Raw genomic sequence first — 25,223 nt, forward strand, 5'->3', positions numbered from 1 at the left:
GATCCCTGTCGGCTGCTGAATTAACGCCAGTTGGGGTTGACTCAGCCTGTTATCCTTCTGAGGTCAGTGAAATGAGCACCAGTGTACTGGCACAGCTGTTGTCCTAACCAGTGATGCAACCAGGAGCCACAATGCTGCACATTAGAGAGTGTGTGTGCGTGCGTGCGTGCGCGCGCTCTTGGATGCTTGGTCACACTTTATAATGAGTCCCACATTCTATAATGTGTACATTTACCTGAATGTCTGAATTGTGGAGTGTGCTGTGGTTTATTTATTTCCATACTGAAATGATGAAGGTTTTCCATTGCATTGTCAAAATTGTTCCTTTAAAACAACCAAAATGTTGATCTGTCTGTCTTGACGGCATTTCAAAGAGATTTTCTTTTTGTGGCCCAACCTACAAGTAGGTAGAGCACTTGTCAAACAAAAGAGGGAAAGGTATCTTCATTATAAATGACTTGTATTAAAGGTACAAAGACTCACAATTATTATTGAATATAGTGTGGCGAAAGGAAATCCTTGGCTGTAACTTTTTTCAAGCAAACTCCAACAATTCCTTGTGCTTTGGCTAAGCACATTCTAATAGGTAAATAATAATGGATTTCCATTTTTATCCAGACATACTTTCACATCTGACACGTGAACATGTGGGAGCGTGAATTTGTTTAACATGCACGAGCTGGAACCACACTCTGAGATAGAAAGCAGTGTAATCCCAAGGGATAACCAAGCTAACCAGACCACCTGCTACCCACAGTTTAGGCCGGAATTTGTAATTTGTTCAGAGTGCCGGCGATAACTCGCCTGCTTTTCACAAAAGTCAACATGTTATCTCTAACATCCGCCATCGATCGGTGCTGGCAGATGTGTCCTCTGATTTAACATCCATCCGAGGGACGGCACACTCATTGATGCCTTGCACTGCATGCGAAACACCAGGGTGGCAGTTTATATCTCGGTCGGGATACGAACCAGGGATAGACAGCTCAGAGGCGAGTGCACATACTCTTATGCTGTCCCGCCAGCCCTCCGATACACGTGACCTAACAGCTGTCTCCAACAAAGAAAAGAAGCACATTCAATTCAACTGTAAACCATTTCAAATTTATATTGCCTGGAAAGATTATTTACAAGATTTCTACCCAGTTTGACAGCTCACCTCGAATGTTTTGTCCCACATTTTTCCCTTCTTTGGAAACGTCTTCCAGGTATTGTTTGGTGCTGCTCTTCCCTTCAGTCATTTTTTAAAAAGGTGTCAATTGATTGTCTTCCTTTGTCAAATCCGATGCTTACGTTTCAACTTTTTTACTCTTCCCATATCAGTTGTTACATCTGCTTGACGTTGCCTTCCCACTGTGAGCATGCATGCTACATCACCCCTCTGTCCTTCCTTCACCTGATCCATCATAGCCCTCGATAACTAACAAAAATAGGTTACAAGTGAAAGTTGCTTCATGGGTAATTTTTGATCACACTGTGGAAGGAGAGTTGCTTGTCACTTTGAAGCAAAATATGAAGCAGTATTGTTGGAATTTTGATATTGGATTTGGATTTGTACACACATATCCAGGGGGATACTGCAGGGGGTCATTTTTCAGATTATTGCTCTTGATAATTTGCACGGGTTTAGAATATATACCGAAAATCATTTCTATGGTTTCAACAGTAAGGGAATCTTTTGGGGAGGGTGGATCAGTCAGAAACCTCAAAAATATACTTGAAGGAAAGAGAGGTTGGTGTGTATTAGTCGTATTTCCCTTGAAGAGAGACATGCATTTCAATGAAGGGCAAAGGATGACAAATTGATGATTATGATGGATGGATGGTGTTGAGCTAGATGGTACAAAGTGTATGATTTTAGGTTCAGGGCCATCTATTTATTTATGTATGAACCGGAAAGGGGAAGTTGGGGGAGATAGGAAGGACAGATTATGAAAGTAGGTATGGGATGGGTGGAGGGAAATGAGGGAAAGAAGATTTGGATGGGATAGGATTCGGCAGGGGAAAAGTAGTGGGTGGGTGGGAGGGAAGGTGGTCAAACATGCCACCATTTTTGTCTATGTAATAAATAGATGGCTCTTAATGGTAAAATTTAAGAGTTATAAGGATAATTTAACGCAAGCAAGTTTTATAACTTGGTATGCAATTGCAATATTTTGAAGTCAGAATGTAAAATAAATAAATAAATCTGAATTGAAATGTTTTAAAATTGTGAAATACATAAACGGAACACATTCAGGTATCTACGAATGGTACAAACCTCTTACACTGTTGTTGTACCGAGAACTACATGAGTCCTGACACCAGGAATCTCGACCTATATGGGCCAGCTCGTCATCGTGCGAGAATGTAATAATGTTCTCGTGCCACGTACGCTGCAGTACTACCTACCCTGTAGGGGACTGCCGTGAGCCGCAGTATTTGCTGTTTTGCAGTCTGTGCATAGCCAAAGATTTACTTACCATTCTTGTTATTTTGTATTTAGTTCCCTTTTGTTTTCATAACGTTGATTTTGAGTTATTTTATAATTGATTATCATCCCTTTAGTTCATAATGTATTTTATTGGCAGTGCCCATTGTCCCTATATTATTAGTTCATGTAAAATGGCAGAATTTTTGACTCTTCTCCCGCATTCTTCTTTCTCTTTTGCACACCCCATGATGTCCTGCTTTCCTGATTGTACATTCAGTATGACGTGAGGAACAACCGAGTGTTTCTTCGTCGTACTGGGTGTCCGAGTCTGTCTCGGCGGGAACTGAGAATCGGTGGCAAGGTGCTCGTTTGCTCTCGACTTCTCTCCATCACCTCCTATGGGGATACCTGCACTGCTCGCATGCTCCACAACGCCCACCAAAAGTTAGCAGATGACTTGCAAGCAGGGAAAGTGTGCGAATGTGGGGATTTGAGGATTTGAGTGAGGGGGTGGGGGGAGTAGAAGGTTTTTGGAGGGTATGTGGATAGGGTGGAGGTAGTTGTGTTGTGGGATTGTGACAGTATGATTACAAACTCTTGTTGTGGTTAAACATGTGAACAACATGGCTTACCATTATGCTAAAGGACTTATTTCCAACCTGAATAAGCATTCATGTTTGGTGATTTACTAAAACTGAAACGATATCAGCAGCTGGAATAATAGCTGGATCATCACGTTAGACAGACAGATGGACATATTTACCTGTACAAGACAAGGTATGCTTTGAGGACCGCAATAATACGTACAAGGTCTCTTTTGAGTCCCATTGTAAGGAACACTCAGTACAATTAATATCTTTTTTTCTTTTTTTCAGCCAAGAGCACTTATTTATGGTGGATGGTCCTGTTTCATTGAACAAATTTCAACTCTCCCTCACAAAGGGAGAATTTTCTTTGTGTTTTTCAAATTTTCCAAAATTTGTTCAGTTATGCCAGAGGATTAAATTGAACTGTCTATTATGGTGAGTTTTTGTGCATGCTATTGAGGCCAAACGGTGACTCTAGGCCAAATCAATTAAGGCCAAATGGGTAAAAAAAAAAAAAAATTGGGTTGGGAGTGAGTCGGGAGTCGATGCCATTGTAGCCTCTCATGCGAACCACACCCTCATTGCTATAGATATCCTTTTTTTTTTGTTTCTTAGTCTTTTGTGGAGTGAGGATGAGGTGGTAGGGCCTACGTGGGGGGTCGTCATGGTATAACACTTTCGATACAACGACCAGTCTACATGACGTATCCGTTCATTATGATATTCTACTGTGTTTTACTGCTAGTTCTGACAGGGATAAAACAAAAGGCAGAAATTATGGTGCATTATGTATTTCTGACAGCCATCGGTTCATCATTACTACTTCGTACATGGCCACTGACCATTGTCTGTGCCCATTTCAGAACACTGGCGATAGTGAAGCCACAGGCGATGGCAAAAGTGGGAACCATTATGGAAGTGATCTCGGAGGCAGGCCTCACCATCACTCAAGCTAGGATGGTGAAGTTTGAGAGGTATGAGAATCGGTTTCCTCAGCAGGACTCGCATCTCATACCCACGGGCTAAGTGATTCAGATCCCACTCTCACTCCCCGACGGGCTCGCTTCCTTTCATTGACATCTTAGTGACACTATAGGTTATTGTTTACAAGTTTTACCTTGAAGGAATTGAATGTTGTCACAAATTTCCACATCTCGTGAGAAACGAGCATTTGAACGAATGAAATGCAATTGGATTGTCCCTTTCATCTTTGTGCATTGTTGCAAAGTCTGGCCATCTGCTTTCCTCGCGTTTGCTCAACCTTAAACCCATTGTTGTTGAGCAATTGAGACAAGTGCTTGGACTTTATGGGGAGATGAGTCTCCACGGAAGGTGTTTGTCATCAAAAAAGGGACTTTTGTTCTCTAACCATCTCACTGCTTGTGTTTTAGAAAACACGTGGAAGATTTTTCTGCAAGACTCCAAGCAAATTGTTGTTTCAAGTGAGTGGAAGTAATATTTCATTATTTATTGTTATATAATTATAGCTATTAGTTATTTTATAAAACTGGTATGTTAAAAAAGCAATGAGGTATACCTGGATTCATTTAACTTACATTCCCCCACAATCTCCTGACCCTCCATCTTGTTATTCCAAGAGAAATTATTTCCTGTTCTTTTTTTAAATCCTGTTAGGAGGATTTTGGGTAGCACTGCCTTTTCATGTTTGTTTGTTTTTTTGTATGCAAAGTGAAGGCTTGTGGAAGAGTTAGAGTACAGAACAGATCAGGACGCAACCGCATAAAAAGAACAGCACAAGGAGAGGGGGAAACACCAAGAGCTGGGCCGAGAGACAAAATAGATGAACATAAACAAATGAGGGATAGGGGAGAATGCAGGGGGTGGACAAGATGGATGTAGAAGCAAACAATTCCAGGAGGGAAAACTGGAAATTTGGAAAGAGGTGGGCTTTGGGAGAAGGGGAGTTGTTCATGGAGGAGGGAGTTTTGGATTGGTGATGATCTGAGATGGTGGTGAACAGCTGTCTTGAAGACCTGGAGGGAAAAATGAAATTGAACGGAATGTGGAAGTTGGTTCCTTGGGCGAGAAAAGAGTGGAACGAATGAGTGGAGGTGAGCAGTGATTCTGGATTTTGATAGTTTTACTAGTAGGGGGTTGATCGTGGACCATGTGCACTCGCAGAAACCTGGGAAGGGTGGGGGGGGAGGGGTTGAACAAAGCATGGAGAGGGCATAGGGTGCAAGACAAGAAAGGAGAGGAAGGAGACAGAGCTACCGCCAACCTGTCTGTGATGGTGAAGTGATCAGCCCATCGACTTAGCTTCATAGTTAGCATTTTAATTTCAATCCCAAGTTTCCCTGAGGCATCCAATTGTAAGGTAACATCCAATAGTGAGACATCCAAAACTGATCCAATAGTAAGGCTAATTTTCTATTGGGACTCGCTCAAATTCTAGAAGTTTGGAATTCACTTCCTTGATCCTGCTGCCTTCAGCCAGATTTGAATGGACAACTTCTAGGATGCCAGTCCCATGTCCCCATTACTAGGTCACTGTCGACGGCAAGATACTGTTTCACCAATTGAGTTTATGATTCTAATAAATATTGTGTTCAAAACCTAGACTCGGGTGTTTGAGAATTGAAAAACCTTTCCTTTCCGCATTTTGTTTGCATCAGCTGGTATTTTCATTCTGATGACCTTTTCAAAGGTTCATCACCAAGGCTTACTCTACTTTCAGTCATGTTTCTTTCTGTAGTTTGGTTAATCTGATTGTTTGCTCCTGTTACACCTTCTGTTTATTTATGATCTAGTTAAATCAAAAATATCCTTTATGTAATCTAATTGTCATTTCTGTATGTTTACTTTTTTGTTACTATCTCAATTATCAATTCCAAGGTTTTGTTTTCTTATTTTCATTGTGGATGATCTTTTTTTAATCACAGTTGTTAACATTCATCGTGTATTGCATGGAAGGACTTGGGAATCAGATCTCTATCTCTATCTCAATCTCTATCTCTATCTCTCACTCCTTATCCTTATCTCTCAGCAAACATTCCAGCCATAAGGTTGTACAGGAACAATGTATGATTCATTTTATTACAAAGCATCTCTCGAACCTTGAATGGCATTATGGTACAGTTGACGAGTCCATTTAGCACCGGTAAATATTCCAGCATGATTTTGGTGTAACATTCCAAAAGCGAGAATCTGGTAAATTTTCTGAGTCGTGCCACGAGCTCACAAGTTGAATTGCATGACTGTGTCGTGACAGTGAGATGATCAATGAGCTGGTGTCTGGCCCAGCACTGGTAATGGAACTCATGGGCAAGAATGCGGTGGCAGTTTGGCGGAGGTTTCTGGGGTTTTCCACTTCGGAGGTCGATGAAAATCGAGAACCTGACTGTGCGAAGGGTGATGTGCTAAACTTGACCAACGATAAGATTCAGAACTTAGGTGACCAGGGCTATGGTTCACTCAGCGATGAAGAAGCTGTTCAGGTAATGTGAAGACGAGATACATTTTTAGCCCCTCGTTGTTTCCCATCTTGAAAGCCTGTTCCATTATATAACGTTGGTTAAAATTTGATTTGGAGTTGTAGTCACAAGTATATCGACTGTAGCTTGTGATGAATGAAAGATTCAACACTAATAATATGAATGTTTACTTCTAAGTTGATTTATGAATATAAACTCTTTGGTCTGTCAAAATAAGTCATCTCACTAGACTTCTGTGTTGTTGGTGAAGGAAGCCAGTTTTGCAATACATAGCTCATTCTGTCCAGTTTTGTTTTGATAAATTATTTCCACCAGTCAAATGCAGATGCCTTGACAGGCAATCTATCACCATATTGCACAGCCATTTGTCTGCAAATTTCAATAGCCTTGATGTTTTTGTTGGGGAAATTTTTCATATTCATTCCCTGTTCCATCCTCTTTCTTACTGCCTTTTTGACTTTCAGCAGTGCATTTAAGCAAGAAGTGTATGATTATGGTTAATGGTTACCAATCCTCAAAAATATTAATCCCCATATTACAGGGTGTGTCACTAAAAGGTTAACCGCTTCAAATGACCTTTGTACTTTTAGTCATTACCTTAATTTTTTGTTTGTTTTGCAGGAGTGATCAATGATCTTTGGAGAAGTCATTCAAGCATAACCAAAGTATTTAACAGAAAAAAATGACGTTTTCTACGGAGAAAAGAGTAAACATTGTCAAGTGGCATTTTGAGACCAAATCAATTGCTTCCGTCCACACGAGGTTCTGTACCGAATATGGTGTGCATCCCAGAAACAAGCCAAGCAAGCCAGCCATTTGGAAACTTGTGAAAAAGTTCAAAAGTGACGGGACGATTCTCAACATTAACAAGGGAAGGTCCGGTCGCCCAAAAGTGTACAGTGTGAAGGAAACATGGAACAAGTTCGTGAGTCAGTCATGCAAAGTCCGAAGAAATCGCATCAACAAAGATCGGCTGAACTGGGTCTCACTCCCAGCAGTATCAGAAGAATAATGAAACAAGATTTAAACCTCTTTCCTTTCCACATCGCAACAGCCCATAAATTGATCGATGGAGATAAATCGGCACGAGTCGCTATGCATGAGGTGCTGCAGCAGAAGATTGAGGCAAACCCAAACTGGATTCGTGATGTGGTTTCGTGATGAGGCACACTTTTTTTTTCTTTTTTGTATACCTTGTCGAGGCACGTATGAGAGCTAACACACAACACAGAGTAAGGGGGCATTGAGACAATAGGGGCGGGAGTGGAAAGAACAAAGCAGTGGGGAACAGAGACATTAGGAGATCTGTGGAAGGGAGAGGGATGGGGTCGGGAACATGGGGAATACAAGATGGACACCACAGGGACTTTCAGGAAGGAGGTGGGCTTGGGTGGATTATCAGGGGTAGAAAAGATTGAGGATTTGGATGGGGGATGATAGATGGTGGTGAACAGCTGTTTTGAAAGCCTGAATCGAAGAATGGGATTGAATAGAGTGAGGGAGTTTATTCCAAAGGCCGGAAAAAGAAGAATGAAAGAGTAAAGGTGAGCAGTGATTCGTGATTTTGGTAGTTTTACCAGAAGGGGTTGTTGGCGGACCTTGAGCGCCCTGTGGAAATGTGGTGGGGACAAATCGCAGAGAGAGCAGGGGGCGAGGCTGGAGAGGAGACAGTAGAAGACAGACAGACCACCGACCAGCCTGCAGTGAGAGAGTGAGAGGCCCAAAGACTCAGCCTCATCGCGGGAGATGCCAATGATCCGAAATGCCTTGGTTTCCACGGCGTGAAGCCGAGAAAGATGGGAGGCAGGAGTACCAGCCCAGAGGGAGAGCAGTACTCCATCAGGCTGCGGACGAAAGCTTTGTAAGTGGTCAGGAGCTCAGGTGGGCTGAGGAAGGACTTTGCACGACAGAGGATTCCCAGTCGGCGACTGGCTTTGGAGGCGAGGTTTGAAATGTGGCTTTCCCAGGAAAGGTCATGGCCGATAGTGAGACCCAGAATCTTGAAAGAAAGGACTTCTTCCAGACGATTGTTGAGAAAGTGGATGGGGGGGTTTTCTAAATGGTCCATTCGGAGAGACATAGTGAGAGTATGAGATTTGTCTGGATTGAAAGACATGTTCCACGTGTTGGACCAGTTTGTGATTTTATCCAGATCAGCAGTGAGCAAAGAAGCTGCTGCTTGCCAGTCTGAGTAAAGACATGGTACGGCAGAGGGTGGAGTCATCAGCAAAGACATAAAGAGGATTTTCCAGAGAGTCGGAGAGATCATTGATGAAAACCAGAAACAGAACAGGGCTCAGAATGCGACCTTGAGGAACTCCAGCCTGGACAGGAAGAGGGGTTGAAAGAACTCCATTTAGGGCCACACGTTGACTGTGACAGGAGAGGAAATCTGCCAGCCATGAGTGGAGATGGCCTTGGATACCATCGGAAGAGAGTTTGGTGAGCAGGGCAGGGTGCCAGACCGTGTCAAAAGCACACGATATGTCTAGGGATATGGCTCTGATTTCATGTCCGGCATTGAGGACCTCTATCCATTGTTGGGAGAGCAGAAGCAGCCTATCCAGGGTAGAGTGACCTGGTCTGAAACCAAATTGAACATCGGAAATCAAGCCATTGGAGAAGAGGAAGGATTTAATGTCTGAAGCGATGATGGATTCCATAACCTTGCTGATGATTGGCAGAAGGCTGATTGGTCTGTAGTTGCAGGGATCTGTTTTTGCACCTTTTTATGCAGGGCAGTAATGTTTGCTGATTTCCAAGCAGATGGCAGACGACCTTGTGAATAGAACAGAGAGAGGGTGAGCAAGAGCAGAAGAGCAGGTTTTTAGAACACGTGGGCTGATGCCTTCTGGACCAGTTGCAGAATCTGAGTTGAGGTTTGACAGCAAGCTCTCCACCTTGTCAGGAGAAAAGGACACAGAGTCCAGGGACAGTTGAGTGCAACTGGGTAAGGTGGGTAAAGAAAGCGATGGGTTTTGGACAGAAGATTTAGCTGCAAACACGGAGTTTAGGCATTCAGCCTTTTCATGTGCGGTATCAGCAGTGCGGCCATTTGAGGTAAGGGAAGGGATGGAGGGGGAACATACACCAGAAACAGATTTGATTAGACCACCAGGATTTTGAGGAGGGAGAGAGGTTTGAAGGTTCAGACTTGAGCTTAGAAATATGTTGTTTTCTGGCTCTCCTGAGGGTAGACACACTTGTTCCGAGCTTTATGGAAGGAACTGAGATTACCTTCAGTTGGGTTTGCTTTCCATGAGGCAAAGGCAAGTTGTTTCAGGACAACTGCCTCGCCACAAGCTTCAGTGAACCAAGGGCGGGAGTAAGGCTAGGACTACTGAAGACGAGAGGGGATTAATCTGTGCATGAGGGAGAGCAAGTTTCTTTGAAAGAATTCCCAGGATTAGTTGATGTTGGAGAAAGTAGCGATAGGAGACCAGTCAATAAGTTTGATGGCTGCTTGGAGACCCTGCCAGTTGGCTTGAGTGAAATGCCAGACTCTATGGCGGTGAGGTGGTTCTCTGATAATAGCCAGAGAGATGTCCACTTTGACAAGGATGTGGTCAGAAGAACCAATTGGAGTGGAGGAAGAGCAGCAGATATTGTCAGGGAAATTTGTCAAAATCAGATCCAGAAGAGATGGAGTACCATTGGTTGAGATCCGGGTCGGGAAGTTGACCGATTGAGTCAGTCCCATTGAGTCGCAGAAAGATTTTGCTGAAGTGCCATGGCAGATGAGAGAGGTACCCACACCTAGCCAACTGGCATGATGACAATTGAAGTCATCACATATGAGGAAGAGAGAGAGAGTTGGGATGGGAAGATAGAAGTTGGTCCATATTTTCAGATAGTAAGATGTAAATGGAGTCATCACTGTTTGGTGGACGGTACATTACACATATAAACATGAGGTGGGAGTGGAGGGGAAGCCGTAGCCAGAGGTATTCCTGGGGGTGTGGGGGGGGGGTGCCGGTGAGAGCAGTGCATGGAGAGTGAGGAAGAGAGCAACACCTCCACCAGGACGAGGCTCAGGTATGTGATACCGGAGGAGGGAGTAACCAGGGAGAGATGAGTGCGAATGGAGTCAGACATGTCTTGGCGGAGAAAAGTTTATGTTAGGCAGATTATGTCTGGTTTGTCAGTGGCAACCTGTATGGAAAGATCTGAAAGGTTTAAGCGAAGGTCCCGGATATTTGAGGTCCACACTCTTAATGAAGAGGGAGGGGAGGAGGCTTTGGGTGCAGGGCGTGGGAGGGAGGGGGAGGGTAGGACAAAGGACGAGGGGGGAGGTAAGGAGGATTGTTGAAAGAGTGTGGGGGATTGCACAATAGCTTGGGGAGGGGGCCGGATGAGGAGGAGAAAAGGCTCTGTGGTGCTTGGGGAGAGGGTGGACAAGAGAGGGGCAGAAGGCGGTTGAGGATTTCAGGAGATGGAGTGAAGAGATGGAGGTGAGAGGGCAGTGGAAAGAGGCAGCTTTGTGGATGAGAGGGGGGCAACTTTGAGATGGGTGAGTGAGGGGGGTGAATGGTGGGAGAAGGGTAAGTGGGGAGAGTTGAGGGAGAAAGGTGAGGGGGGAGTTTTTGTGAGAGGTGAGAGGGAGGCTTGGAGGGAGAGGAGTGTGATGGTTGCTTTGAGAGGGAGGGTGAGAAGGGTGAGTTGGCACTTAAAATGGAAAGAAAGAATGGTTGATGGAAAGCGAATATTCATAGCAAACTGGTGAATAATAAAGTGAAAAAAAAAATAATAAAGAAAAAAACTGGTGAAAAACAAACAAAATAAAGGTGAATGGAGAGAAGAAATGCTGTAACAGTTGGATTTTTTAGGCAAGGTATGAAGGAGAGGTCGAATTGAGAGCAGTCTGTTTAAATAGTAGAAGAGTAGTGCATTATGATACAGTAAAGAGTACCACACGTGTGAAAGAGGAAGATGAAGCATTATAAGATACCGTTTTTTAAATTCTTATTATTGTTTGAGAGAGTTTTCATCAGATTAGGTAATGGAAGTGTTGGAGAAAAAAAATCGTGAGGTGAATGGTGAATTTGGATCGGTAAACGCAGGGGGTGTAAACAGATCACGTGGTTTCGGGAGAAGCACTTGGCTATGGGAGGTGTATCGTCAAAAGTGAAATTATTTGTTTTAAATAAGGATTGCGTAACATTCGGAAAAGGGAAGGTTGAAGTAAAATCGTGGAAGTGTGTGGTGAATTTGGACGGTAAACGCAGTGTGAAGCTGCTGGGTCGATGAAAAGTACCAGGAAGAGTAGAGAGAGACACATGGTTACATGAGGTGTCGAGATCGAAAGGACACAAGGAAGATTATTATTTTTTGATGTATTTTTGAAGAACAGGTAAGATTCGAGAATGGAAGGTTGCAGGAAGAAATCGTGAAGGTAATGGTGAGAGAGGGTCAGCTCATTAGAATAAAGATGGTGTGCCGGCAGGAGGAAGAAGAGGAAGAAGAATAACGATCGAGACTCCTGAGTGTGCAAGGAGAAAGGTAGTTTTTTTTGGGGGGGGGGGGGAGATTTAAGACAAGAAATAGAGTGTTTAGTTGGGAGGGATGGGGGACGTTGGGAAAGTGGGGAAGATAGAAATTGAAGGTGATGGGGAGAAAATACAAATAAACACGATCGTACACCGAGGGGAGGGATGGGTAGGCCTTAAGCACCCGGTAAGACAAGGTTGACCAAAACTCACAAAATAGCACGGTTTTTGAAACAAAACCGAACTAGGAACACACAGTAACATGTAGGTGAGAAAATAAACAGTTAAAACGGGACAGATAACGACCGGAAACTTAACTTTTAGATCGTCAGCAGAGATCCCTGAAGGAGACCTGCCAACGCTCCAAACCCAGAACCAGAAATTCAGACAATGGTGCTGTCAATTCACACAACATTTTCTGGGGAAGTCAACGCCCAGATGAGGTTGAAGAGAAGTCGCTTAGGAGTCGGAAAGTCACTGTGTTTGTGGCTGTCAGCTACAGGTGTGTGTTTGGGCCGTATTGGTTTGAAGACAAAATGGAAGAACGGTTACCATCAATCAAGAATGATACCGGTCGATTGTCAACACATTTTGCGAAGACTTGAAGCAATTGATGAGCACTGCAGCCCTCCAGCAACAGTGATCCATGCAAGACGGTGCTTCCCTGCATACAGCCAACGAAACAATTGCCTTTCTGCGTCAAAAATTTGAACGAGGGGTTCTCAGTTTGCGTATGGAAAATGAATGGTCTCCACACAGCCCTGACCTTAATCCGCTGGGATTTTTTCCTCTGGGGGGCTTGTAAGGGTAACATCTACAAGAAACACCCCAGATCAGAACCTGATCTGAAGGCAGGAGTTGAGGTTTTTGTGCAGACAGTAACCATTAAAACTTGCACCAATGAAAACTTTGGTGTGTGTGTGTGTGCGTGCGTGCGTGCGTGCGTGCGTGCGTGCGTGCGCGTGTGTGGGTGCTCACATCGAAAACCTCAACTATAAGCGCATTGATGCATAATGAGTTTAATTTTCCAAGGTAATTTTTTTTATTATTACTCAATGTTTTGGTTAATAAAGTTTTGAAGTGGTTAACCTTATATTGACACACCCTGTACATACATTACTCTGCCTTTTACAAACAAAAGTCCAGATCAAGTTTGAACCATCTGTGTTTGTCCATCTTTGTCATCTTCTGCAGGAGTTGGACATCATTTTTCCAAGCACTGGACATCATCACGGTCCTCCCTCAGCTGCACGGTTGGACAACTCTACATGTTGTATCATCAAACCGCATGCTGTCTCTGAAGGTATTTCGTCCCTCAATAATGTCTTGCATCTTTCTCTGCCTTTCCTCAACTGCACTTTAATATTTATTCACTCTGCTCATTGACTCCTTTTCTTTCTTCTCATCCAATATTTTATACCCTTTCTCCTGATTATTTTTACTTTTTTCTTTTATTTATCTTTCATATTTATCTCATTTAGATCAAAGAAGTATTTAGATTGATATATCATGTATCTTTCATGCAATAGAATTACTCCCATTAAGGTAGGTGCATAAGGTCTCTTTTGAGTCCCATTATGTGCATGGTTAATAAGATTGCTTCAAGGAAAATAGTTGTGCACTGTATTTCTGCATGTTTAACCTCAAGAACAAGGAAAATATGAGAAGAAACCAGCTTGTTGAGTTAATTTTTGAAGTATTTCATCCTCTTCTCAATTAATAAAATAAAATGGTTCTAAAGTTCTTTAACATTTGACATAGTTCATAACATAACCCCTATTAATAAGAAAGATTGCATTTATAACTTGATTACATTATCAGTGGCCGAAAAAAGAAAGTCGTGCAACGGCATCAAAACTTACTTTGATATCTCACACAATAGCTATGACAAAGAAAGTCAGAAAGATGTGATGGCAACTGATTTGCACAAAGCCAGTAGGTTTTTAGAAAGTTTTAGATTTATAGACTTGTCAAGGTGTGCTTGAGGCCTACATTAATGAGCCAAACTCGATTGACTGTGTTTGCAAGCTGATGTGCTGAGGAGGATGGCATCGCGAAAATCATGTTAAGAATGTAAGACTTGGTGAGTGTAAATATTCTTACGTATGCAGCCCGCATAACTCCAAAAGGCTGACATGTCCATGAAAAGACCATGGACACCGTCTACAACACTCACCTATGGCCAGATCTTCACGCCAAAGGTCAGTTTACCATACCTGTGAGATGATTGAAGCAGATCGGGAACCGTGCCAGCGGCTACGTAATGGATATTAATGGCTGAGCGAACCAGCATTACGTGCCGCACCCTATCGTCTATCAGAATCTTTCATAGGTTTATTACAGCAGGCAAGAATGGGCAGGAGAAATGGTGATTGGGAATTTAAATTGGTAAATGGTGGGCAGGAAAACTCAAGGATGGGCAATGCGAGCAATTTCACACTGTCGACAAGCACGTACACATTCCCTTATCTCCTATGCAATATATCCACCATCGGATACCTTAGAACAATCACTTAGCACTTCTAAACAAAAGGCGCCAGACACCCAAACAAATGAGAGAGAGCGGGAAGAGGTGTAAGAAATAGTACCGGTCAGAAAGAATAGTGTGTGGTCATTAGCATGCCCCAGATGCACCTTTCACAACCCAGCTGGAATTGTGGCTGCCTAATGTTTCTGGGTTCCGGCTCACCTCCCACGCTCTCTCTTGGGTCTTTCCCTCCATTCTGTTCATGCCCTTGGTCTGGGCCGCTCGATGGCCTTGAGCTGGCACAATGGTCTGCGCAGCTTGAGTGTGAATATCGGCCGGTGAGGCGATGCGAACAGTTCTGGTTTGGGTTTGCGGAATAGCGACAGCCAGGATGTATTGAAGGTGTGCCGGCTTGGTGTGGTGTCCATGTGTGTAATGTAAAAGTCATGACATATACAAAGGAGCATCTCGAAAGTCAGAAAGATAAAGAAGGGTCGGATCTTCTTCTGCAATGGTAACACAGCTCTGGACATGGGAAGCACCATGAAGATTCCAGTCCGATTGACGATTGTGGTTGTTTGGCAACTCACCATACTCGTCTGGAATTACGCAGGGCGGTGATCATAACACTGACGTCAGGAGTGGGATTGGATCCAAGGTACGGGAAACCGTGACCTCAACGCGAAATTGCGGAAGCGTGTTGTAAGCGAACAAATTTTGATAGCAGCCATGCCACTATGTCAACTCAAGGTGAACAGGACTCAGGGGTGCAGTAGAATCTTCGCTCCTGCCTGGTAGTCCCTCTGATTCCCTTATAGCTAACTCAGAGACCTCCAGAAATATGTATCACATGACGTCAGCGGAGGAAAAAAGGCGAGGGGCATGTTTGATCAGATGATTGTCATGATGTCTGAAATGTTGGCTGGGCAAGCTGAGATGAAGGCTGACCAGGACAAGCTCTGGACATGGGAGCTGGCATGAAGTATCTGGGACAATTGGTGATCGTGGTCACTTGGCGACTCGCCGTACTCGGCTGGAGTTATCCAAGGAGGCAACAGGAACCATATCAATGCCCGTGGGTTTCCCATGGGTGCTGGCCTACTAGTATACGTATATATTGTTACGGGTTTGTGGTTCGTGTACGGACAAGGTCCACGGGGTGGTCGCCGGACCCGCCACTCATCCTATAACCTCAAGGCTACCAGGCCACGGATAACTCCATGACATGACAGGTTGTTAAGCAACTGCAGATGCAGGTTGGGATAATTAGGTCTAATAGGGTCCTCACGCCCTCAGTGGTGTTACTTTTTGGTGACCTAATGACCTTAACTATATGGACATTAAAGGATGGGGAGGATGGGCCGTGGAGTGTCGATGTGGCATCAGAGTGCAGTGTAGTGATAGTGTAAGCTAAGAGGAAATGTTTGAGGTGTGAGCAATGCCTAACCCACATGGGGACAGAGGGTAATCATTGATAACTCCTAAGGAGGGTTGATTCTCTTGGTGCGTCCAACATAAATGGTTCACGGTTCTTAGAGAGAGCAAGAAAAAGATAGCGTGAGTGTATGTGCAGCTGTGTGCTGTGTCAAGGACCTCACAGCATCACTGCATCCTCGCCTTGCGCTTCGCTCTGGACCCAGCACAGTTCATCCCGGACCTAACCCCGGCAGTTCATCCTGGACCCAACACAGTTTGTCCCGGCAAGCGATCCCTCAAACAGGCAGTTTTCTTCTTGACATGTCCCCGGCACACACACAACAGCTCCGAACCGAGCCACACCCTGGCCTTTGTACGTGCCATGCTGGGCGAGGCTTCAAGAGAGCAAAGTTCACATGAGCATTCTTTGACCCTGCACGGCCCTTTCCTATCGCTGTGCGTCCGATGGGGAGGGTCCAGCAAAGTGGCGGTGGAAATCCACCCCATTATGTTCAGGCGAAGTCTGATTGGCACGGGTGCCCCCAGCCCCTCCCATGCACGAACACTCAAATGGTTCCTCCCCACACGCAAACTCATTTGTGCACACAAATGTTCCTTTCTACTGTGTGTTTGTGAGAAGTGTTGTCCCGCATGACTAATGTGGAAGTGCAGGGAAGGAGGAATGGGGAAGGTAATTTGACCGGTGTGGAGGATTAATTGTTTCTAACTGTGTGGGACGGATGAACAGATTAATCAAATTTTGGACGATGGGTTGCGGTATTAAATGAAAGACCGATGGATTGAAAAAGGGATTGATTGATTGAGATTGTTGAAGCAGATTGATGGTGAATTGAGAAAGTTGAAAATGGGTAGAGAAGGGGAAGATCACACCTGGGATGAAGCAGGCTAATCTCACAACGCATTTCCCCCCAATTCCATGGACAAAGGCCAGGATCTACCAACACACAAACTAAAGAAACAACTGTCTGGGTAATTCCTACATGTTCATTGATGTTCTCTATGAACACGTAGGAATGCCTGAGGAAGCCCGCTACGAAGCGGGTGAAAGGTCACCTGCTCTTGATTGTTTATTACTCGATGAGCAGGGTAGATCCAGTTACTTTTTTGGTTGGATGTGCCTTTTTCCTTTTAAAATGTATAATCCCAGCCACCCCAATCTTATATCATATATATTTATATATCTTGTACACATGTTCATACACATTTGCAGCATGTGATAGATGCAGAGTAGTAATTGGATGCTGGGACCCATAATCCCGAGATAAAAAAAAAACTTTGTTGTAATTTTAACTTCTACCAGTTACAGTGCTTCACCTGTAACATGTTATACACCTTAAGTTTTATTTTTTAATCACATGTCAAAGGTGTGTGTGTTTTCTGCAGGTCTCGTGGGGAAAATTGTAAATGCGATTTTGGAAGCAGGGTTTGAAATATCTGCCCTACGAATGGTAACCCTGACTTTTTTGTACTTATTTATTGCACAACCCTTTGAGGCGCACATGGGAAGCACAACTTAAGGCTAGGGCATGGTCCCGATGCCACATGGCCAGTTTGGTCTGGACCTGGTTGTTGGTTTCTGAGAATATTTTTGAATGAAATACCAATATGTGAAGCAAATCCCCCCTTAAACCACTTTATAGGGGGTACATCTGGATGGGTAGCATAACCCCATGAGACCTTGCTGTGCTGATGCATCATACCAAATTTGGTCCATATCGGTTGAGTAGTTTGTGAGGAGATGTTTTAGTTAAATGTTAATGGACATACATATGAGTAGGGTGAATATACTGGTTCTAGCTCACTTTTCCCCATGTAAATGAATGGGGGATTTTCAGCGATTCCCTTTTTTTTCCCTAAAAATAAACCCCCTTTTTATCCGTTTTTCCCTGCTGTGCAGGGGTTTGGCTTTTTGTGAGGCAATGTTTTATGGTCGGATGCCCTTCCTGGACGCCTCTTACAACACAGGTATATGGTACACCTATTCTAACCGGGGCATACACCGGGACCAGTATACTGGTACTCATTTCGCCGACCTCGGAAGGATGACAGGCTGAGTCAACCCCCTGGTGTTAATTCAGCAGCTGAGCGGGATTCGAACTCGGGACACTGGGATCCCAAGCCGCCACCCTAACCACTAGGCCAACACCAGGCTTTGTATATATATATAACCAGGCTATCCCAAGGTATATTTATTTGTCTCCCCTTTTAACCTGGAGGTTGATCAGCTCACTCATTGAACCTATAAAGATTTGTTCATTCTCAAATTCCTTCAATAGTTTAATTTTCTTTGCACAATAATCCCCATCTAAAATATTGACAAACAAAACATTTGAATCTTTATATTTTTTAAGATACCCCTTTTGTGCCATTACGAAATGATAAACTTCTCTTAATGCTCTTGTTTGACCACCTCCTGAGCCACATATCATTTTGAGATTATAGTAAATTCTTTTTTCATTGTTCAATTGATAACCATCAAAGTTTTCAGTCCATTCAAGGATATTCATTTTTTTCTTTACATCCTCTAACTTACTAGTTTTTAAATTGATTCGCTTATTTGTTTTATTTACCTTTGTTTTAGTTATTTTTTCAATAAGACTTATTTGATATTTTTCACATTCATTATGCTTTCCATTTATATACCAAGACTGAGATTTTCTCCACTCTTTATTTTGATTAATACTTGGTTTAACCATTTATATATTGCGAAAAAAACGCGGCGGTAGCCCTTAAAAAACCCTAACCCATCTTCCCATCGTTAAAACACAATCTATTCTATTCACTCTATCATACAATATCCATATGGAACACAATCTATTCCATTATCTAAAATAAATCTCTTATCATCAAAGGCTCCTAATGCCTTTTTATTTACTTCTTCACTATATATATGTTATGTTTATAACTTCTTATTGTATTCATTTTCCTATATTCTTTCTTATTCATAAAACAATTATAATAATTTCTAAAAGTTATTGATTTCTTTATTACATATTTCTTTATTCCCTTTAACCTCTTATCAATCTGATCACCATACTTATAAGCATATGCCTTTGCTCTCAATCCAATAAACTCACTCATTACTTTTCCACCCAACTCATCCTTAAACTTACCAATAACCTTTTCATTCTTTTTGGAAAATAACTCACTCTTCTTGCTGAAATTACTTGTATCATATACTCCAATATTTTTCTTCATATCTTCATAAACATCATCAGTTTTTATATCTAGGATAAAACTATCAGCGTCCATATACAACAATGAAACATTTTCACCATACTCTTTCTTTAAGTCATTATACAAATAATCATACATCAATATCTTTAAATCAAGAACTGCTGTTCCAATATAAATTGGTTTATCCATTACAATACTTTCCTTTTTCATATGAATTGCAGAAAAGTTCTCTGAAAAAACCTCTTCTCTCTCAAAACTTGGTTTATTTATCAATCTCGAAGCTTCTTTCCAAGATGTTGCGAATCTAATGTTTTGCCTGTTTCTAACATTTTCCATAGTCTTTCCAAATACAGCATTATTCATTAATTTATAAAAGTCCCCTTCAAATTTTACTTTGTATTTGCTCTCATATCTGTATTGAATTGAATATACTTTTTCACCCAAGGACTTTGTTTAAATTTTAAAACTCTATGAATTTTAGCTACTCTCAATCCTTCTCTCAAAAACTGTTTTAAGCTTCTCTGATGCAAAACATATCCCTCTTTATCATAGAATGTTGTTAATAACTTTTCTGTTGATTTACCTTTAATATTAAAACTTTTATGATAATCACTTAACCATTCTTTCTTTGGGGTTTCTTTCTCACATGCAAAAGGAAGATCTTTATGCTTATTATGAAGATCACTCGGGTACCTCAAATCAACTTCAAAATAATAACCTTCTTCTTCGTCATTCAATTCCTCTTGAGAAGAAATAACAATATTCATCAAAGCCTTTTCATAATCCTTTTCTTCCACCCACTCTAATTTACCATAAGGCAGAGATTGAGACATTGCCCATCCATACAAATTATTAGCATCAAAATACATCAAATAATTACTATCTTTTTCACTATCATAATTTGGAAGATATTTATTATTTGCTTTAGCATATCTTTTTGAACATACTTGTGATATTCCACCTCTCTTGGACTTCTCAATCATCAAAAGCATATCAACATCACTGATTAAATCTATATCTTGTTTTGTCATTTTCAACATTGCACTCCAAGCTAAACCAGGAGCTGTGAAATAGTGGGCAGGATCTAATCCATAACAATTTTTATTATGACAGAGTGATCTAAAAGCTTCAAACACATCAGCTAACAATAAAACATCTGTTTTTAGATATAAATCGTGATATTCTCCAAGGTTCTTTATCTTAAATATTTTCCATATTTCTTGTGCGTGTTTATATTCCTTATCACTTATCTCTTCTTCATAAAGGTTATTATAGAAACTTTCTTTTGATGGAAGTTGTGTTTCTTTAAATCTCATAAATGAATCCATATAATCATAAGGATAAATTCCCTTACTTGTAAGAATTTTCTCTTTACTTTGAATTTCATTCCTTGTTTGAATTTCCTCTCTCGTAAGAATTCCTTCTTTAATCAGAATTTCATCTTTAATCAGAATTTCCTCTTTAGTTAGAATTTCATTCATTGTTCGAATTTTCTTTATAATTAGAATTTCATCTTCAGTTAGAATTTCTTCATTAATTAGAGTTTCCTCTTTACTTTGAATTCTCTCTTTAATCTGAATTTCCTCTTTAGTGAGAATTTCCTCTTTTGGAAAGAATGAATTAAGATTTGGAAAAGAGTCCGTGGAGCTTAGATTTGATGCGAGGTGGGCTAGTGGTGTTCCCATAAACTTGTAAGAATCAAGAAACCGAATACGAGTTATAGGTTTTGTGAATATCATTTTTGTAAATGAAATGTACTTTTGACTTGTGTTTGTTATGGCAGAAATATTCCCTGGTGTTTTTGAAAGTTCATTTATAAATAGATGTGTATCATAGTTGGCGCTGTTGTGAAGAAAGACTGGAATAAAAGAAGGTAATTTATAATTAAGATTACAACAGGAATGAGCGGGACCTCTATATTTACCAGTAAGATGACAATGATCCCTAACTTTAGACTCCTTAATTTCCCCCTCACAAATATGACAGATATTGTTCTTTGTAAATTCTAATTTTTCTTCTTTGGTTAATTTCATCGGTTCATTTGTTTCTTTCATTAATTTAGTGAGTCTTATACAATCCTTTTCTAATCGTTTTACAAACTCTTGTGAAGCTTTTTTCCACGATAATGTTCAAGTTTGTTATACTTTTCTCCAACAGATGATTTGATATAATAACAGAAACCACAAGGAATATGTTTTTGATATTTATTTGTATATGATTCTTTTGGATTAGGAGAAGCAGTATTAATCTTTTTAAGGATACACTCAAAATCAGCGTATATCACAAATGGGTGCATGATAGATTTATTATAATCTTCAAAAGAAATCTTTTCACCAGGTTTAGGCATTGTAATTACAGCTGATTTATGATTACTACAATATTTTGAATGTTGTTCTAATCGTTCTTTTGTATGAAATGAATTAAGACATCGCTTACAAGGATATATTTTGTTTGCTGTTCTGAATACCTGAGAAGAGATTAATCTTGATAAATTATTGATGTATGTGTAATGTGAATTCTTTCCAACACTAAAATATAAAAGCTCAATGTGTGTTTCTTCATTTTTATAGTTGTTTGAAATTTTTAATATTTGAACTTTGTTTGTATCCGTTAATCCATATACATTAATAGAAAGATTATTCTTTTTCTCAAATTTAGGAATATCTGTTAGTGACATTGGGAAATTAAAATCTTTAATGTCCAAGGTATTCTCATATTTCATATATTGTTTTACTCTTTCTGAATTACATTTTGGTGGATGTAAGTGAGCAAGAACAGACCAGAGAAAACATTTATTATCATTGTTCTTAATATTAACAACTGCCTTCTTTAGTTTTATTTCTTTTGGTAATTCAATATAAGAAGAAGCTTTAAGAGGGTTTGATTTTAGAATGTGTATATCTAAAAAGATGATTTTTTTAAATATTGAATCCACTTCCTACCACTGTATTATCAACATCCTCCTCTTGTCTTGATAGTTCTTCATAAACCCCACTATTCAAAAAATCTTGAAATGATGTTATAAAATGAAGATCTGTTCTCATATAAGGAGTTTGTTCTTCATCTTGTCTTTTCATATTCATTTTCACTCCCATATAAAACTTTAAAGTTTTCATTTCTTTTAATGTCTTTTTAATAAATTTTTCAACATCGGGTTTCACTATTTCAATTGATTCAGCTATTGATGATGGACCGGGTTCTCCAAATTGAAAAATCCTTATTTTTATATGCCCTTTAAATGCCCCATCAGTGTTTTCAATATAATAGTCTCCCTTTACTTTAAACTCATTTTTCTTGTGTTTTTGTGATTGAAGATGTTTATTATAACTACTCTTCAAAACATCCTTTGAACAGATATCACAATGTTTTCTTTCCAACTCAAGAGGAGATATTTTATGAAACAGATTAAATGTGTGTTTATTGGTTCAGAGGTGTTTTCTATAATGTTTATATTTGTGATTACAAACATCGCAGTATGTTGTATTCACCATATTTATATAATAAATCTTTGCTTAAACTAAAATTTTCTTGATGAAAATTTCGTTTATTTTACAGGTGAATCTGTGCTTAAAACCATTTTATCCTCCAACTTTTTCACTTAATAAATACAATGTTTCAAGACACAAAAAACAAGTTTCAATCAATCTCTTCATTTGTTAAAGATACTGAGAAATATGTCAAGGATGTAAAATTGAACAAAGATAAATATAACAACTATTGGATAAAAACTATTATGGTAAATAATATGAGTTCTTCAATTTCCTTCAGTGGAAGGGCTTTTAGTATACCTGGTAGAACATCAATTAAAGTATCTCTAACAAAAGTTTCTCCTCTCCTTCTAGTAATATATTCAAAACTAGAAAAAGCAATGAAACAAGAAAAAGTATCAAAAAACAAAAATCTTATGGATGAAGCTTTAGAAAGAAAAGATAAGACCATCTGTAATATGCAAGGAGAAATTTGTATTTTTTTCAACAACCCTAAAGATGTAAATCCTGATGAAATAAAGGATGTTAATATATCAGGTGAAATGACATTTCGTTCAATAGTAATTAACGATCATTTTAAAATTACCTTTAATATAAAAAATGTTGTCGTTGAATCTGATAATGAAAAAAAGTATATCGATATCGATGGTAATATACAACTGAAAGTATAGATGAATTTCAGTTTAAGTAAAGTTTTACTTTATAAATATGCTAGACTTTCCTGATTCTCCATATGACATATTTGAGAATTGTCCTGCGTGTGAAAGACGGGGATTAAACACAGAGTCAAAAGCCTATAAACAATGTATATTCTGTGATTATCTTCTAATTAATGATAAAAAATATAAAAAGGAAAATAATTCTTTTAGATTTACACCAAAAATGAATTACTTTACAAGATTGATTAGAGAAATGAATGTAAAGTATGAGGGTGATAACACACCTTTCCTTACAAGGGAAGAAACTGAACGTATAAGAGAAATGTTCAAAGGATTGTTGTTGTATATTATTCATGGATGTAATTTTAAGGCAGTTATCAACACAAGATATTGTATAAATAAAATAATGGATTATCTTGAAATTAAACCTGAACTTAGGATAAAATATAGAGTTTCTAAAAAAGCCAATAATAAATTAAATAACCTGTTTTTCAAATATATAAATGAATGATTTTTTACCTATTTGGGAAAATAAGATAAAATTTAACAACCATAAAAATCTCCCAAATTCATTAAGATGTCTCATAGTTGGTTCAAGTGGATGTGGAAAAACCTGCTTACTTTTAAAAATGCTCCTCACTCCCAACTTTTTAGATTATGATAATTTAATAACTTTCACAAAGTCGAGTTTTCAACCAGAGTATCAACTACTCTCACAAGGTTTTAATGCTGGTCTTCAAAAAGAAGATATAATCGGTTTATTTAAACATCAAAAAAACCTAAATGATTATAACATTGAAGATATAATTCAACTATTCTGTGATGCACAGAGATGTAAAAAGAAATCAAATCCTATAACTTGTATTCTTCGTGATAATACGGATGATATACCGTCTCCCCAAGATTTGGATAAGTCAAAAAAGAACCTCGTTATCTTTGATTGTGTTAATGAGAGAAACCAAACGGTAATGGACAGCTACTACACAAGAGGGAGACATTCTTCTTGTAATTGTATTTATCTTAGTCAATCGTACTTTCAACTTCCTCGTCGTTCCATCAGAAACAATGCAAATACTTTTATTTTATTCAAGTTAAATTCAATAGATATCAATAATTTTTGGAGAGATAATTGTTCTACATTATGTAGTAAAAAGAAATTTGAGGATTACATGAAGCACACGACTGAAAAATATAAATATATTGTTGTGAAACAAGATGAGATATTAAGGGATATATTTTTTGTTTTATAAACAATTACATATATAAATGACAACTATTATTATAAATCTTGTGGGTAAATCTGCTTCTGGAAAAAACTTTCATAAATCAAGGTTCTTGTGTAGTACAAATGAGAATATTGTAAATTTACTTAAAAAACACCCCGTGATACGCATTGTATCAACAACAACTAGAGCAATAAGACCTGGAGAAGTAAAAGGTGAAGATTATCACTATATTTCAGTGGAGGAACATATGCGATTGAGGAATGAAGGACAAATATTTGAGGAGGTTTCTCTTGGTACAACAAAATATTCACATTGTAAGAGTGAGTTAAGGAAACTAAAATCTGGTGGTGTTGGGATATTAGAAACTAATCCAGAAGGAACGAGACAAATTATTAAACATCTGAGTGGAGTGAAGATTTTATCATTCGGTTTTGATGTTGATGAAGAAACTCAACGCAAACGTATGAAAAGCAGAGATGCAAGTATTAGTGAAGAAGAAATTACAACTCGCATTAATGTTAATAAAGAATTTGATGAAATATTTAAAGAAAAGGATTTATTTGAACACATCTACTTGAATGATGAAGAAAAGGAAAATTTCCCTGTTGATCTTTACAATTCATTAAATGATATTTTACAATAAATAAATGGATGCAAAAGAAAGAGCAAGAAGATTTAAGGAACATCAAGAGTTGGTTTCAAAAGTTGTAAAACAACAGGAAGACATAAAGAAGAAACGCAGACAGAAACTAACGGGCGAAGAAGCATTTGAAAGAAAACAAGAGAAATTTTTTAAACCACTTTTAAAAACTCCCCAAGAAAAAATGA

At 39.6% G+C, this 25,223-nt stretch overlaps 1 protein-coding gene across 3 annotated transcripts in view; it reads left to right on the forward strand.

Moving 5' to 3' along the window:
- Positions 1 to 25,223, forward strand: part of NME7 (NME/NM23 family member 7) — a 61,013-nt gene that overhangs the window by 11,849 nt on the left and 23,941 nt on the right. For all 3 annotated transcript variants that reach the window (XM_085896859.1, XM_085896861.1, XM_085896860.1), the window contains exons 3-8: positions 2,691 to 2,857; positions 3,864 to 3,974; positions 4,392 to 4,442; positions 6,233 to 6,458; positions 13,136 to 13,244; positions 17,229 to 17,293. In XM_085896859.1, the coding sequence (XP_085752985.1) occupies positions 2,691 to 2,857; positions 3,864 to 3,974; positions 4,392 to 4,442; positions 6,233 to 6,458; positions 13,136 to 13,244; positions 17,229 to 17,293 (729 nt within the window). The remainder of the gene's footprint in view (positions 1 to 2,690; positions 2,858 to 3,863; positions 3,975 to 4,391; positions 4,443 to 6,232; positions 6,459 to 13,135; positions 13,245 to 17,228; positions 17,294 to 25,223) is intronic.

This window comes from Eptatretus burgeri, chromosome 10, assembly GCF_056783735.1.
Source record: "Eptatretus burgeri isolate ZD-2024b chromosome 10, Ebu_testis_v1, whole genome shotgun sequence".
NCBI lineage: Eukaryota > Metazoa > Chordata > Myxini > Myxiniformes > Myxinidae > Eptatretus > Eptatretus burgeri.